The sequence below is a fragment of the Phoca vitulina genome, unplaced genomic scaffold (genome assembly GCF_004348235.1).
Source record: "Phoca vitulina isolate PV1807 unplaced genomic scaffold, GSC_HSeal_1.0 scaffold20, whole genome shotgun sequence".
In the NCBI taxonomy this organism is placed as follows: domain Eukaryota; kingdom Metazoa; phylum Chordata; class Mammalia; order Carnivora; family Phocidae; genus Phoca; species Phoca vitulina.
The window spans coordinates 12,673,909-12,690,159 of NW_022589723.1; the positions used below are offsets into that span (position 1 = coordinate 12,673,909).

Here is a 16,251-nt window from a genome sequence, read left to right on the forward strand (position 1 = left end):
ATATATTTTCTTTTAAGCAATTTAACCAAATTTGTGGTTGGAGTCTTTTTGGAAACCATCGGAGAATCAAAAGCAGGGACAGAACAAAAAATGTTTTAAATTTCTCTTAAATAGGAATTAGGAACCTCAATCAAAGCTCTGTTAGACTACTGAGTGTAAGACAGGACCATCTAAATGATTTGAGGAATTAACAGGAAGCAGTGACTACACAGCAATAATCAGAGCAAATAAAGATTGTTTTAAGGCAGACAAGGGCTAAGATTTCCTTGGCAGTAATAATGACATACAGTGAATTTAAAATCTATTTTATTATAGAGATCAGTTTCTAACAAATGGAAATGTATCATCTGTTCCTTAACTGTGTAAATAATATTAAATTCCTTTGAAACTGGAATCTGCAGGCACAGATATTCTTTAATCAATATTGTATCTCTAAACAGAAGCCAGCCTTCAGGAAGATGGAGCTTTTGATCTTAATACCAGTATCTATATAAAGTGGTATAGATGAACAAGCACTTTTAAATAATTTCCTTGTGAAAATTCTCTCATTCTTTACCCACTATTCACAAAGGACTGGTTATGGTCAGTCCCGGGGTTTTACAACTTGAAGACAGATATCCCCGACGCATTATTCTACTCTGATCGCAAACGTCTGTCGGCAGCTCATCTCAGTACAAGACAGCAGGTACCCAGGTCATCTCGGCGATACCCACCCTCCTCTCATCTGAACCCACCTAACCTGCTAGCATGTCCTTCAGACAGCAGCCAGTCTGAGGGTCCTTCAGCAGCACATTTACAATGTCATAAAATTTGTGTTCATACGCGAGCGTGTAATACAGGTAGACGTCTTCACAGTACGTGAGTAGCTTCTTCAGGTTTTTCACAGCTGTGTCTGCCGGCTGCTGCCGTTTACATCTAGACAAACGGAAGAACCTGCGGGTTAAGCTACTGTGTCTGGAGTGAGGACTGCACTCTGACACAGCTCCTCACAGAGGAGAGGATCCTGGAATTTGAGAAATTATCTAAGACTAGTCTTAGGGGATACCAGGTAAGATAAACACGGAAATTATGTCATTAAAAATGTTACCTTCATGCTCGCCTTAGTTGGAATAAGGGCAGTACTCCCAAGGGGGCCCCTGAGGTTTAGGGTTGTCGGTACTTCAGGCAGGCTGAGTAGCTGTTCTCCCGTTTTAAATACAGAGCACTGGGAGGACACTGTTCTCATTCATCTGTCTGCCTAAATTTGTTAAACGATCTCTTGCTTCTGGGGATTCTTGGCCTCTGCCATCTCAAGCAGAGGCAGCTACAGGCAAGTTCTGTTTAGCCATAAAATTCTTACCCATGCCTTATCAAAGCAGAGGCATTTTAATACTTACTTTGTGGAAATCTCTTCAAATATACTAGATCTTAATAACCTTTGCTGCTTAAATTCTTCCAGGTAATTAAAGTCTCCTTTAAGAATCACTTGTTGGTAGAGGATTTCTGCCCAATCAGGAACAAAGTCATAGGCCTCGGCCACAATAGAAGCCTTAAAAGGAATAGAGGGGAAGATTCCATTTAGCCCTATTTGATGTAAAAGTAAAGGCAAGCTGTTCTAGAAAACAACTTAATACTGTACATTCATAGTGAATGTGGGCATCAACTATGTTGAAAGACTCTATGTATTAGGGTTGGGGAAAAGTTTGGTGTTAGTTTGACATCTCTCTGCCCTTAAACCCCAAACATCTTGCAGTGTTTTTAATCTTCACAATGCATTAATAAAAACTGCTGAGAAACAGTATTTTTCCCACTAACTCAACTGTGTAATGAACAGGGAAAGGGTTGATTCCCTGGTAACCATTTCTTCAAGGGCTCAGAGCCAGCTTCCCAGAAGCCCTGACTCCCTCTGCTAACCCAGGTGCCCCATCCTAGAAACACCGGGGCTAGGAGATGCTCAGCCCTCCGGCAGGTCCGCCCATCCAGCCCCAGCTGTGTAAGGGGCAAGTCTGTGGCCTCGCAGCCCGAGGAACGGAGAGCGCACCGCCTCACCGTGCTCCAGCCTCTGTCCAAACAATATGCTCACAGATACTGCCATGGAAGACAGTTTGGTTTCTCAGCTCAAGTTAAGCTTAGAATTTTCCTGGTTCTGTCACTAGCCTTGACACCTTAGGCAAGTCGCTCGACCATTGGGCCCCATGAGAGGGACAGCAGGAGAGAGGATGCTGGCTAGATTTCCTTCCTTGCTTACCTGGTAGAAGCGAGGTAGAGCGATGAGACAGTCCATCAGCCGGTGGCGGCCCAGGTTGATGAGCATCGTGTTCTGGCCTGTGTTCAGAAAGTGAATCTGCAGTGTTATCAACTTGGTGAGCCGGTGACAGTGCAGGGCCTGTCGCACACAGGAGTCCTGAGGGACAAGGGTAGAGGAGGCACAGGTAGAAAGACTTGCCATCTCCCCTGTGAACCTTCCAGCAACTGAACTCACCCCTTCTGCCCCGAGTTGTCCCCTTCACTTGGAAGAGCCCAGGGACAAAACCAGATCGCACCACAGACCCCAAGCCCTAAGGCCGGGCTGAAGCAGGGCTCTGCTGTTACCTTGGCGTAACTTTCCGCTGCATCCAGCATGAGAGTCAGGGCTTTCAGCAGCAGCTGCTTCAGGTGGTGCCCGTCCTTGAGGCTGTCCTCTGTAGGACAGAAAAGGAAACCTGATGGATGTGTGACTCCCGTGGCTGCTCCCATCCCACTCAGTGATGGCGGGCTGGCCCGGAAACAACTCCGCTCACACACGGAGGCAGGCATGTCTCAGGTAAAGGCTATTGGGCCCGAAGCGCGCACACTCTGGTAGGCCTCCTCTAGTTCTCAGAAACATCAAGGCAGGCTGGCCCGGCCTCAGCAGACACACTGCTTCCCAACAGATGACACCGCAGGCACACGGACTGCAAACGGGGCAGGTGCCTTCCACACGCCCTTCCATATGCCGTCTGCTCAGCTGGGGCCCCACGGAGTGGCTGTTAGCAGCTGAAGTGGACAGTATTTAGTCTCCTGGGCTCTCGCCCTTCTTAGCCCTAAGAACCTTGGCTGGCTGGTGGCACTGGCCCGGGGGACACTGCTGTGACCTACGCTCACCCCAAGGCTGGGACTCGATCAATTTCAGTTGGATGCAGGCAGCTGCCTCGTGGTTCTCCCCGATCTCCCGACACATGCTGAAGCACAGAGCAATCATGTTGTGCTTCTCGCTGTCCCCGGGGCGGCAACGTTTGATGTAGTCCAGGAGGGCCGTCTTCAGGGTGCCGCTCTGCCCAGGAAAAAAGGGGGTACCGAGGTCAACCGGTGACTGCAAGGCAGGCGTGACTGGCTGAGTCCCTTGGTTCTGAAAGTTCCCTAGAAACTCCCCCAAAAAAGAAGATAACCAAAAATGAATACAGAAGTTGATGCTGCCCTGAGTATAAGAAAACAGGCACATCCTCTCTGCTGGTGTGAATGTGAATGGTAAAACCAGTCAGAAGGGAGAACCTAAAAGATGAGCACATGTGCCTTACTCTAGCAATTCCACGTCTAGGAATCGATCCCTTAAGAAATAAGCAGAAGTGCTGAGATGCACATAACAAAGATAAATTTTAATAGCAAACAATTAGAAATAATCCAGATGTCCAAAACAAGGACTAAGAGCATACCATGTAGCCATTAAAACCAGTGTTGATTTGGAAGATATTCATGACATGCTTATTAAGCGGCTCTTTCATATCTACACAGCATGATAAAAGTTTTGCTAAAACTGTAAAAATGTATGTATGTTTGTGGGTGCCTGTGCATAGAAAGGGCCTACACCAAACTGTTAGCAGTGGCTGTCTCCAGATGGTCAATAGACAACAGAGGGCTATTTTTCTGGGGTGTGCTGTTTTCCAAGTGTCTTTACACTGAATATGCATTACTTTTGTAATCAGAAAGAGAGTTATTAAAAGAATATTTACATGCAGAAACAAAAATGCCTCAAAAACGATCTTAAAAACCTGGGGTATCCTGAAGGTGTACCTAGGTCCAGGACTCGCTCCTCTCCTGACAGTGGGACTGGTTTGTCCTGAAACTAGCTCAGCACTGGGGAGAGTTTTTACGCTTTGTCTCTTTAGTCCTGCTGGGCTGAGCTCAAGTTCCCAGAAGCCAAAAATGTGCCTCAGTTTTTAAATCTTCAGAGGTACAATAGGCTGAAGCAATGAATTGGCCAAATGAATGACTTGGAAACAGAGGCTCTGTAAATGACATGCCTGGTGTCACACAGCATGCTGAAGACAGACAGAGCCTGAAGGCCGGGCAAGTCTGGTCTTTGCTCCCAAGCCTCCTTTGCTTCTGACCCTCCTATGGGTCATCACCATAAATCGCTCCACAGCCTTCCAGGCCCAGGCCTCGGCATTCACTCCCTAAGGCTTTCTCATGGTCCCCCGAAAACTCTCCACTTCTGAGCTGCTTAATCCACTTCCACTGAGCTCACGGGAAGGGTTCTTGCCCCACCAGAGCCGGCATTCAGACAGGTGACGGAGGCTGAGGTGCAAGTGCACTGACTCCCTTTGTTCCTTATTGAACGGCTGTCAGCATATTCGCTAGCTGTCTGAAGCCAACCTGAAGCTACGGCTTCCAGGGCGTGTCCTAGGGAGTTCTTTAATTCCCTCCCTCCATATCCGGGGCTCCACCCTGATTAGGATGATTCCGGAGAAGTCTGAGACTCCTAAATGTCCCTAGTATGTGCCATCCTGGAGCTTAAAATACCATACACCTACCGGATCCAACTTCTTCCTCATCAGCACTTCAAAGTAGTGCTTTTTATGCAGCAAGTCAAATATGTAGGTCATCTCGTTGTACCTTCCCATGCCAGTGAGGAGACGCACCTGGAAAGGGCAAGGGCCGCCTGCGTCAGCCTCAGCTGGAGTTCTCTGAGCCAGCCCGCCACTACCCTCCTGTTTGGTTGCTTCCAGATGCCAAGCTCCAGGGGGCAGAAGGGCTAATGCCAGGCTGCCATTCTTCACTCTCTCCCTCCCTTCCCATGGGCCCAACAGGGGGCCTCCTCCTCTGGAGGATTCAGAAAGGCTCGTCACTGGGACACCAGGGGCTGTTGCCACCTCTGTCGTGTGTAAACGTGACTGTAAGTGCCGACATGCCATCGGTGCCCAGGGGCTTGCTCAGCCAGCAGGGGCATGAGTCGTCAGCTCATTTCAATTCAGAGATCACACCGAACCTTGTTTCAGGGGGAAATACAGCTGACTTAGCCCTCTAGGAAAACTAACTGCCCTGGCAAGCGGGTAGGCCAGCCCTGGAGCATGGCAGGGATCCTCCTGAGCTCTGCTCCTCTGGAGCGATCTCTGATTTTGACAGCAGTCATAACCTGGAGCAGAGGGTTGAGCTGCCCACCCAAGTAGGGAGTGGTATCCAGATGGGCAAATTCCCTAAGACCTCACCAGCTCTGAACTGGCTGCCAGCCTATCTGTTCTCTCAGAACTTTCCTCAGAAAGGAGGGCAGGGGGTCAGGGGCTTACATACCATCAGCCCGTACTCTTCATTGGGGGCCAAGTGTTTGTCCGTGAGCAGCCGGGCAGCTTGCAGGACCCGGATAATGCCCTCCATGTGGCATGTCAGCGTGAAGCAGTGATGGGCCAGGATCAGCAGCTCCGTGGCTGGGGAGGTGAGGCAGTGGTAAGACAGGATTGTGAACCTGGGCAGGAGGGGGAAGGGGCCTAGACAGACAGCCTGTCTGGAGAAGGCCCCCCCACCAGTCCTCTGAGATCCTTGACCTCACTTGCTTTGGAGTAGAATTTGGCAATATACACATAAAACTTTAAAAATGGGTATACTCTTGAATCAGGAATTTATCTTAGGGACATAATCACGGATGGGCATATAAACTTGCCTGTAAGGATGTTTGTCACAGTGTTTGAAACAGCAGAAAACTGGAAGCCATCTTAAGGTCCCAAATTAGGGTATAAAAATTTTTAATTCTATGAGAAATACTGTGTAACCACTAAGAAGGATATATAGAAGAATATTGTCATGGAAAGATGTTAATGACAGCATGTTCATAAAGTAATTATAAACAGTATACACAGGATAATGCCATTTTTGAAAAACTGAAGCCTACAGACTTGCATAGGAGAAGATCAGAGGGACACATACTCCCGAATGCCTAGAATGAACTAGATATTGTGGAAAGCTAGCAGGCTTTGAAGTCACAGAGTCTGGGTTCCAGGAACTCCTCCGCCACATAACAGCTACAAGTTAATCAACTTCTCTGAGCTTCAGTTTCCTCCTAAAATGGGGATGGTGATCGCCACTTTGTAGGGTGAGGGAAGAAGCAGCAGCAGCTAACCGCCGCACGTTACCAGGTGTCTTTTTGTGCGATTCTACAGTCAGGGCTGCTTTTCCACCTTTGTTTTCTACATTTTCTTCAGTGAACTGCTGGCTCTCTACCAGGAACTTATTAACCATGCTGGAGGGGCAGGGATCCAGAGCAGGAACAAGGATCCAAACAGAGTTTTGGAAAGGCTAACGCCAGGAGACTTCTTGGAGACCTCCGTGGGTCCCAAGCACGTAAGAAAATGGCCAAGAACTTACTGCAAGACAGTTCCCCATGGGGAACGGAGGAAATCTTGTCCAACAACTTCATGCCCACCAACGTGCGGTCTTGACACAGCGTGGTCAGCTGAAGAAATGTCTGGCTTTCCTCTGCTGGGGTGAACATCTGCTTCTGTCCTGTACGTAGAGAAAGATGGGGAGAAAGGTGTGGCTTTAACCTTGCGAGCTGAGAGGAAGGTCAGAGTCCCCGGCCGGGAGGCCCACTCTGCCCAGGCCTGGGCACCGGAAGGGGATGCCGAGGGAGCCGCTGGGGCAGCTCCCTGCTCTGCTGAGCTCACGTTCCTTGGCCTAGTGTCACCTCACAGGTCGGCAGGAGTTCACCAGCTCAGAGAAAGGCCCGGCTGCTCTAAGCATAATCGTAAAACAATAAACGAAAAGCAACAACAACAACGCCACGTGTTCTCCCAACAAGTGCCACCTGGCCAGGCCAGAGGGCAGTGTGCGGGAGGCACAGGAGCGTAACCCCCCACTCCTTACTGCTGGGAACTTGAGAATGTGGCCTGAGGGGCTGGGGAGGCCGGCCGGGTAGGGCACCTGTTCCCTCCGATGCGGTCAGCAGCTCCCGGGTCACCTCTTCAGCCACAAGTTCAGCCACCGTGTCTGGCTCGAGGCCCTGGGTGCTGAGGAAAGCCTGGGCGCGCTTGCATCGGTCAGGCCGCTGAGAGGCCAAAACCGCCCGGAGCACGGCCTCGCCGTCCTGAGCGGCCACGTCTGTGTAGGGACAGCCCAGCTCCTGAGAGGAAAGCAAAGTCGGCCAAAGCTCCTGGGAGGAGCCCGGAAAAAGCCAGCAAAAGGCAGCCCTTTCTGAAATCCCACGTGGACTGACTGACTCCTCTGTTTGCTGAGCTTAAAGATCCCTCACCCTGAGCAGGAACCTTAGAAGCAGCAAGCACCATTTTCTAGCCCTTTCTTTCACTTCACCAATGAGCTGAAGCCAAGCAAGAGAAAGGCTTGTCTTCACGAGCCATCAGGTGACTTAACATCTTGTTGAACACTGAGCTTTTTAAATGTTATGAAATGTAAGAAAGTTGGATAAAAAGGCAAGAGCCCCTCCTCTACCGTTCCCATGGCCGCAGCAAAACCCTCCATCTCCAGAGAAGCCCTTCCAAAGGGCCTTAGTGCTTGGCATTATTTCTCTTGTGCTCTTCTGCTTCTTAGAGTCTATTATTTTTGCCCCTCAATCAGCACGAAGTCACAAACAATTCTTGGCTGCTCTGGTTCCTGTCTTTATAGTCCTCACATTCCATTTTATTTTATTTTACAACTTATTTTGGGCTCTCCCTCATAGAAGTCCCCCAACAATCCTGCAGCTAACTAAGCTATCAGGGCCAGAAGGGACCTTCAGGGCCGCGTCACATATAGAGGGAGAACCAGGAACCCGGAGGTGTGAAATGTCTTGCCCTCGCTTCTGGCTGGCTGGGCCACAGCCAGGACTCAAAAGGCCCGGCACTTGGCCTGGCATCCTCCCCAGTATTTCCAGGGATGCATTTACAGGGGCCAACATCCCGATGAGTGATCCGCTCCCACATCATGATTATCATGTGAAGGGCCAACTTGGCAGAATCCAAAATCTACCTCCAACTTCCTGCTCCAGCTCCCCCACTAGCTCCCCCGGGGACCCCACCCTTGGGCACGTACCTTGGCAAGTTCATACAGACACAGGACCTGCCGGCAGTAGCTCTTCCCATGAAGGCATTTGCTTGTCAGAGTTTCCAGATTAGTCACCACTTCATCACAGGGGGGCAGCATCACAAACGACTGACTATCCAAACTTGAAGCTGGAAGCAGATACAGGTCTGAGGGGGGCTTTGAGCTGGCAAGTGGAGGCCTCTCCCCAGCCCCCTATGACACTAGCTCTCTGCTCACAGCTTCCTCCATTGCACCCCCACGACTCCCCCCTGGATCTGGGCCCACTTCTGACCGGGCCCACACCCCACTTCAACTTATTGCATCGCCGTCTTCCAGGAAATCCCAGCTACTTCAGAGGCCTCATAGGCTACAGAAGACTCCAAGCCACCTAATGAACACTCTAGATCATCACCAAAGATGTCTGCTAAACTCTCTACCACACACCCTTCCCCTTTCTTCTGATATCACATGAGTCACCAGGTCTAGCTGTGTCTCCGAAACACATCCCTGGTCACGGCCTCCATTACAGTGTTCATGACCCTGCATGTGAGAGGCTGCGGCCGGCCCTCCACTCTCTCCATGTCAATCTCCCACAGACTCAGGAGAATCTTTCCAAAATGCCAATCACAAAAACCAAGGCTCATCTGGATAGAGGCCTGAAAGGCATGATAAAAAAAATTAAAATCCATTCCTGATTTTAAAAAAGAAACAGGGGCGCCTGGGTAGCTCAGTCGTTCAGCGTCTGCCTTTGGCTCAGGTCATGATCCCAGGGTCCTGGGATTGAGCCCTGCATCGGGCTCCCTGCCTGGCGGGAAGCCTGCTTCTCCCTCTCCCACTCCCCCTCCTTGTGTTCCCTCTCTAGCTGTCTCTCTCTGTCAAATAAATAAAATCTTTAAAAAAATAAAAAATAAAAAAATAAAAAACAAAAAAGCTCTCAGCTGAAAACAGAAGAAAATGGTCTTAATTTGAGAAAGGGTTTCTATTAGGGAAAAAAATGTAGAAAAGAGTATTTAGGTCACACTGTTCCTAATAACAAAAACAAAATTGAAGAATTTAAGTATGTATCAATAAAGTACTGTTAAGTAATAAAATTTTAATTTGAGTAAAATTATAATTTAAGTGTGTATCAATACAGCATTAAATAGTACATCCATACAGAATATTCTGCAGCCATTAAAAAGAATGAGGTCAATATATGTGTACTGACAGGGAAAAATGTAGAATAATGATATAACTTCATTTTTGTAAAAAATAAAAGGGGTGTATGTGTGCATGTACATGTGTAAACCCACACAGAGAAAGTGACATGTACCAAGCACGTAAAAGACGTTATTTGGGGGAACGTGGTGGGGGTGGTGTCGACTGGGTAGATGACTTTCACCTTGAACTTTATGCACTCCTGTACTGTGATCTGTTACACTAAGCATGTAATACTTTTGCATTGAAGATATTACACATTAAAAAATATGCTTTAAAGACCAAAAAGTAAATAGCAACTCAGACCGTGTAATTCCCTGCTTAAAATCTTTCATTGGGGTTCCAGTTCTAGGGCAGGGAGCAGCAGCTCACTACCCCATTCACCGCTCACCCACTGGACTCAGGGGAAAACCCGGCACACAGCAGACAGCACTAAATGACACAGATTATCATCTTTTCCCCTCCAGTAACCTCTAGCCTGAATGCAATGCTGCCTGAAACCCAAAACCAAGCACTAAGACTGACAGAGAGAGAGCACACACTCCAGGAGCAGGAAAGGGAGCTCCTGATGCCCTTTCTCTCTCATCTCAGCTCCTAAGCAGCGCCCAGACTGCGGTGGGAGGGGCCGAGGCAGCAGCTGGTAAGATCCCAAACTCAGAGCGGAAACTTATTTTTAGATTCGAGGTGTTCTGGTCCCAAGACGAGGCAGTGAGCCCTTGTTTCCTTTCGCATTATCCTCCTGTCTGCTGGCCCAGGATGCGGGCGTGGTCAGGGACGTGCTGACAGAATGGGGGAGCTAGGACTCCAGCTTTGGGCCAGAAGATTGAAAAGGGAAGCCTCAGGGAACCAGAAAATACTTGGGAGAGAGAGTCAGAAAGCCACACAATAAAGTTGTTTATAAACTCTAGGGCTCACTCCCAGGCTTTGCATATGGAGATCTGCTCCTAGTCAGCGTAGCAAGACCCTGAGCACCTAATTCACAGCCTCCTACCCGGCTGCAGACTAATCTCAGGCTGTTGCATACACACACCTCGGAGCTGAATGGCACCACAAAGGCTTTGAAATCCGAACTGATAATAGAACCACAGTCTACAGAGAGTGGGTTGGAACTTGTAGCCCACACCTAACCAGGTCAACTGCCTGCTGAAAAAATTAAAAAAACACCATTCCTCATAAGATTTAAACAAGACCCAGAGTCTCATAACATACTATTCAAAATGTCCAGGATGCAACTCAAAATTACTCAGCATACAAAAATGCAGGAAAATCTCAATTCACAGGAGAAAAAACAATCAACAGATGACACCTAGTACTAAAATGACGTAACTGTTGAAATTACCTGATAGTTTAGGCAGCTTTTTTACAAATTGTTACAATGAACAATTATAAATGTTCTTGAGACAAACCGAAAAACAGAAAGTCTCAAAGAAACAGAAGGTATAAAGAAGAATAAAATGGAAATTTTGGAGGGGAAAAATAACTGAAATTTTAAAATCACAAAAATAAACTCAATAGCAGCATGCAAATACCAGAAGAGTCAGTGAAATTGAAGATGGACAAACAGAAATTATCCCATCTGAAAAAAAAAAAATCCAATCTGAACAACAAAGAGAAAAAAATTGAAAATAAAAATGGAATAAAGTCTAAAGGACTTGGAGACAGTAACAAAAGTTCTGTGATTTGGGTCACTGGAGTCCCAGAAGGAGAGGACTATGAGTATGGTGCTTTGAAAACATAATGTCTGAAAACTACTGAAATTTGGTGAAACACATAAACCTAAACATTCAAGAACGTTCAGTGAACCCCAAACAGGATAAACCCAAAGAAATACATGCCCGTCAATGTATAATCAAACTATTGAAGACTAAAGGTAGAAAAAAAATGAAAGCAACCAGAGAAAAATGCATTATCGATAAGGGAAATGATGATTCAAATGACTGCAGATTATTCACAAGATACTATGAAGATCAAAAGGAAGTTCTACAATATGTTTTAAGCACTGAAAGAAAATAATGAATTTTCTATATCCAGCAAAAATCATCCTTCAGGAATGAAGGTGAAATAGACATTCTCAGATGAATAAAAACGATGAAGAAAAACTAAGAGAATGTGTAATTATAATTATTCTCTTGAGTTTTTAAAAATATGTTTTTTTGGTTGAAAGTAAAAATTCTAGCATTGTTTGATGGGTTTTTCAATGTTATGGAGATGTAATATAAGACAAGTAGGGGCACCTGGGTGGCTCAGGTCAGCTAAGCGAAGGACTCTTAAGTTTAAGCTCAGGTCATGATCTCAGGGTTGTGAGATCAAGTCCCCCATCATGCTCCCTGCTCGGCTCAGAGTCCGCTTGAGATTCTCTGCCTCTCCCTCTGCCCCCACCCCCCCAGCTTGTGCACATGAGCATATGCTCTCTAAAAAAAAAAAGTAGGACATAAAGGAAAAGAAGTGACCCTATAGGTGGTAAGATTTCTACATTCCAGCAGAGGTAGTAAAATACAGCTTTTAAGTGGGCTGTAAAAAGTTATGAAAGTTTAATGTAATCCATAAAGCAACCAATGAAAAAACTATGCAAAGATATATAGTCAAAATCAGAATAAATTAAAATGGAAGACTAAAAAATGTTCAAATAACCCAAAAGGCAGGAAAAAATGTTTCCTCAAAAACTACAAACTACCAAACTCTTCAAAGATGAAAAAGATAACCTGATTAGTTGTATAACTAAGAAAGAAATTAAATTTGTAGTTTAAAGTCTTCCAAAACATAAATCTCCAGGTTCAGATAGTTTTACTAGTAAATTCTACTGAACAGCTAAAGAGGAAATAACACCAATTCCATTACAATGTCTTCCAAAGGAAACAAAACAAAACAAAAACAGTAGAGGAAGGAGTGCTTTCCAGCTCATGAAACCAGCATTACCCAGATGCATAAACCAGACAAAGACAGTACAAAAAAAAAGTACAGGTCAATATTCCTCATGAACATGAATGTAAAAATTTTCCAAGTAGAAAACTGATTATAGTAATGTATCTAAAGAATAATGCACTATGACCAAATGGGATTTATCTTGGGAAGACAAAGCTGGTTTAATATTTTAAAACTCAATTAATGTAATCTACCTAATGTAATCAATTAATAGTCTAAAGAAAAAACCCACATGATCATATCAATAGATGTGGAAAAAAAATGACAAAATTCAACAATTGATTCATGATAAAAAAAACTCTCACAAACTATGAATAGAAGGGAACTTCCTCAACATGACAAAGCCCATCTTCAAAAAACCTACAGCTAATATCATACTTAACTATGAAAGACTGAATGCTTTCAAAGATAGTCTCTTCAACAAATGGTGCTGGGAAAACTGGACAGCTACGTGCATAAGAATGAAACTGGACCCTTTCTTACACAACACACAAAAATAAATTCACAATGGATTAAAGATCTAAATGTGACACCTGAAACCATAAAATTCCTAGAAGAAAACATAGGCAGTAATCTCTCTGACATCAGCTGTAGAAATATTTTTCTACATAATGTCTCCTCAGGCAAGGGAGAAAAAGCAAAATTAAACTATTGAGACTACACGAAAATAAAAAGCTTTTACATAGTAAATGAAACCATCAACAAAAGACAGCCTGCTGAATGGGAGAAGATATTTCAAATATGTATCTGATATGGGGTTAATCTCCAAAATATATAAAGAACTTCTATAACTCAACACCAAAAAACCACAAATAATCCAACTAAAAAAATACAAGACATGAACATTTTTCCAAAGACATACAGATGGCCAAAGACACATGAAAAGATGCTCATCATCATCATCATCATCAACAGACACATGAAAAGATACTCATCATCAGGGAAATGCAAGCCAAAACCACAATGAGATAATCACTTTACAACTGTCAGAATGGCTAAAATAAAAACACAAGAAATAACAAGTGTTGGTGAGGGAAAGGAACCCTTGTGCACTCCTGGTGGTGTGCAAGCTGGTGCAGCCACTGTGGAAGACAGTATGGAGGTTCCTCAAAAAATTAAAAATAGATCTAACCTATGATCCAATAATTCCACTACTGGGTATTTACCCAAAGAACATAAAAACACTAATTCGAAAAGATATATGCACCCCTATGTTTACGGCAGCATTATTTATAATAATCAGGATATGGAACCAACCCAAGTGTCCATTTGTAGATGAACCAAGATATGGTATATATAGACAATGAAATATTACTCAGCCATAAGAAAGAATGAAATCTTGCCACTTGCAACAATATGGATGGACTTAGAGGGTATAATGCTAAGAAGTCAGTCAGAGAAAGAAATACTATATAATTTCACTCATATGTGGAATTTAAGAAACAAATGAACAAAGAAAAAAAGAGACAAACAAAAAATAGACTCTTAACTATACAGAACAAACTGGTGGTTACCAGAGGGGAGGTGGGTGGGGGGGACGGATGAAACTGGTGAAGGCTGTAAGAGTCCACTTACCCTGATGAGCAATGAGTAATGTTTAAAAATGTTGAATCACACTGTACACCTAAAACTATACTGTATGTTAATTATACTTGAATTAGAAAAAAAAAAAAAAGACAATGCTTTCTCCCTAAAATCAGTAACAAGGCAAGTATGTCTACTCTTACCACTTCTATCCAATGTCATACCAGAAGTCCTAGCCAGTGCAATAAAGCAAGACAAAGAAATAACAGGCATTCAGATTGGAAAGGAAGATATAAAACCATCTCTATTCACAGATAGTATCGTCTGTAGAAAATACCGAGGAATCTATAAGAAAACCCCTAGGATAAGCAAGTTTAGCAAGGTCGCAGGATACAAGATTAACACAAAAATCAGCATACTTCCATATACTATCAATGTACAATTGGAAACACGATTACTGGTATAGAGTAAATTTTAATGAACTAGCTACAAGTCAAATAGTTTCCCTCTAACTTTGATATACAGCTAGTTAAAAGACTTAAGTTTCTATTTCATTGACTAGTTAATTACCTAGTTTATGGACTACCCTTGACGTGTATAACTAGTGGGCCAAAAGGGACCCTTTCTTTCCGGGAAAGAGTACCAACAGCTCCGTTCAGGACTCAGGGCAGTTTGATCTCCTTCACTTACTGCTCTGGACTTTCCTTAGTGGAATGCCAGGTTCTTCTTCCTCAAGCTGCTCGGCACTTTGTAGGAGAGCATGGATCTCTGGGTGCAGGTCATCCACACTAGCTTCCCCTGAGGCCAGTGCTCTGCAGTGCAACACCAAGGCGACATCTTGGTTGTAGAAATGAAAATACCGACATACTCTACTTGCTTCGTGCACACAGCCATCATCCAACAGGCGCCCAATCAGAAAGTCCAGTGACTCCTGCCCCTTCCAATCCAGCCTGTTCTCACAAGTCTCTTTGGATGGAAGACCATTAATTTCCAAGTATTTTGATGTGTTCAGAGCAGCCAACATGGAGAGTGAAAACTTACTGGCTACGCTATCAAAGGAAAGTTCCCCACTAGTTGAGATGTGCTGCGAAAACCTGGGCTCTGTTTCCTGTTTTTCTCTGAGGGTGCGCTGGGTGATGCGGCAGAGCCAGATCTGCTTCTCCAGCTCCTCCAGCTCGTCCACAGGCCCCAGGCCCTCCTGAGCCAGCCAGTGTGCGGCCAGTGTGAGCAGCAGCTGCCGCTCCTCCACGCGGCTCCGGCCCTCCTCAGCTGGGGGCTCAGGCGCCTCCGGGGCCTGAGCTGAGAAAAAGGAAGAAGCTGCTCTGCTTGAAATGGAATTTTTCTGAAAACTCTCATGACATTTTTTCCAGAAGTCAATTCTTGCTTGTTTCAGGGACCACTGGCCAGTGTGTTTTAAAGTCTGCATCTCCCGTGTTATCTGCGAAATTTAACAAAACACTTTTTAGCCTTTCCTGGATAAAGAAGTATCATAAATGCTAATGCTCCCTACGTGTGCCAGGCTTGTTAAAGCCAAATCAAGTCAGAGAACATGAGACTTGGCTACAGATGATCCTGGATATTTTATCTGGAAAGTTAAACTATGAATAGCAATTCTAAATTTATCTACTTGAAGGGGGTTCAAGACAAAGCCATCCTATATTTAATTCTATTCAAAGCACAAGAGCCGTGGCATATCCTGTAAGCTAACCTTGGTTTCAAGCACACATTCTATGCTAATGGGCATCCTAGGGCTCATCCATTTCTGAAAGTAATGTGTGTACCAAAAGTAAAAAAGCCTCTTCTCCTATAAATTACATATCTCATTTGATTCTGTTTAATGCTAGCTCAAAAAGCTAAGATTTCAAATAACTTAAAAGACTAATGATACCTCTTCAATAACCAAGTTGTCCACAGGTAGTTCTGCTAATTCTGCTACCCTTCTGGCCAAAGCAAACTGTCCCTCTGTCTCCAGTTTTTCCAAAATAGATCTACATTCATGCTGAAAATTCTCAAGGCTGTAGCCGCTAATAATTCCATGATTAATGGCTATGGATGTGTCCTTTAAAATTTGGCTAAGGACACAGAGCTTCTTCACATCTGGACCTGTGCCAAAGAGAAGAGGGTATAAAACATTTAATCAGTAAAATGCTGCCATCAGAGGGAAAGTATGTCTGTTTAACACAATAATGCGATTAAAGAGAACACAAAACCTATTTTTCTACTCTGGCTGGCTAGCAGATGAAACCATAAGCCATCTCCTATATGTAAGAACTATTCAAGATTCGCATAGGGGCTCAATCTACGCAGCTCAGGGCAGATGGTGGTGGTCTGCTATGTGGTAGCAACTCAGTCAACCTTGGGAAGATCTGGCCATTCATTCAGGCC

At 44.9% G+C, this 16,251-nt stretch overlaps 1 protein-coding gene across 3 annotated transcripts in view; it reads right to left on the bottom strand.

Annotated features, from left to right (window-relative positions):
- Positions 1-387: 387 nt before the first annotated feature.
- Positions 388-16,251, bottom strand: part of SPG11 (SPG11 vesicle trafficking associated, spatacsin) — an 80,288-nt gene continuing 64,424 nt past the window's right edge. For all 3 annotated transcript variants that reach the window (XM_032416957.1, XM_032416958.1, XM_032416959.1), the window contains 12 exons: positions 15,755-15,969; positions 14,557-15,304; positions 8,233-8,372; positions 7,129-7,327; positions 6,574-6,711; positions 5,506-5,639; positions 4,749-4,856; positions 3,103-3,271; positions 2,572-2,660; positions 2,228-2,383; positions 1,377-1,528; positions 388-915 (listed from right to left, as the gene is read on the bottom strand). In XM_032416957.1, coding sequence (XP_032272848.1) covers positions 735-915; positions 1,377-1,528; positions 2,228-2,383; positions 2,572-2,660; positions 3,103-3,271; positions 4,749-4,856; positions 5,506-5,639; positions 6,574-6,711; positions 7,129-7,327; positions 8,233-8,372; positions 14,557-15,304; positions 15,755-15,969 — 2,429 coding nt within the window. In that variant the 3' untranslated portion in view covers positions 388-734. The remainder of the gene's footprint in view (positions 916-1,376; positions 1,529-2,227; positions 2,384-2,571; positions 2,661-3,102; positions 3,272-4,748; positions 4,857-5,505; positions 5,640-6,573; positions 6,712-7,128; positions 7,328-8,232; positions 8,373-14,556; positions 15,305-15,754; positions 15,970-16,251) is intronic.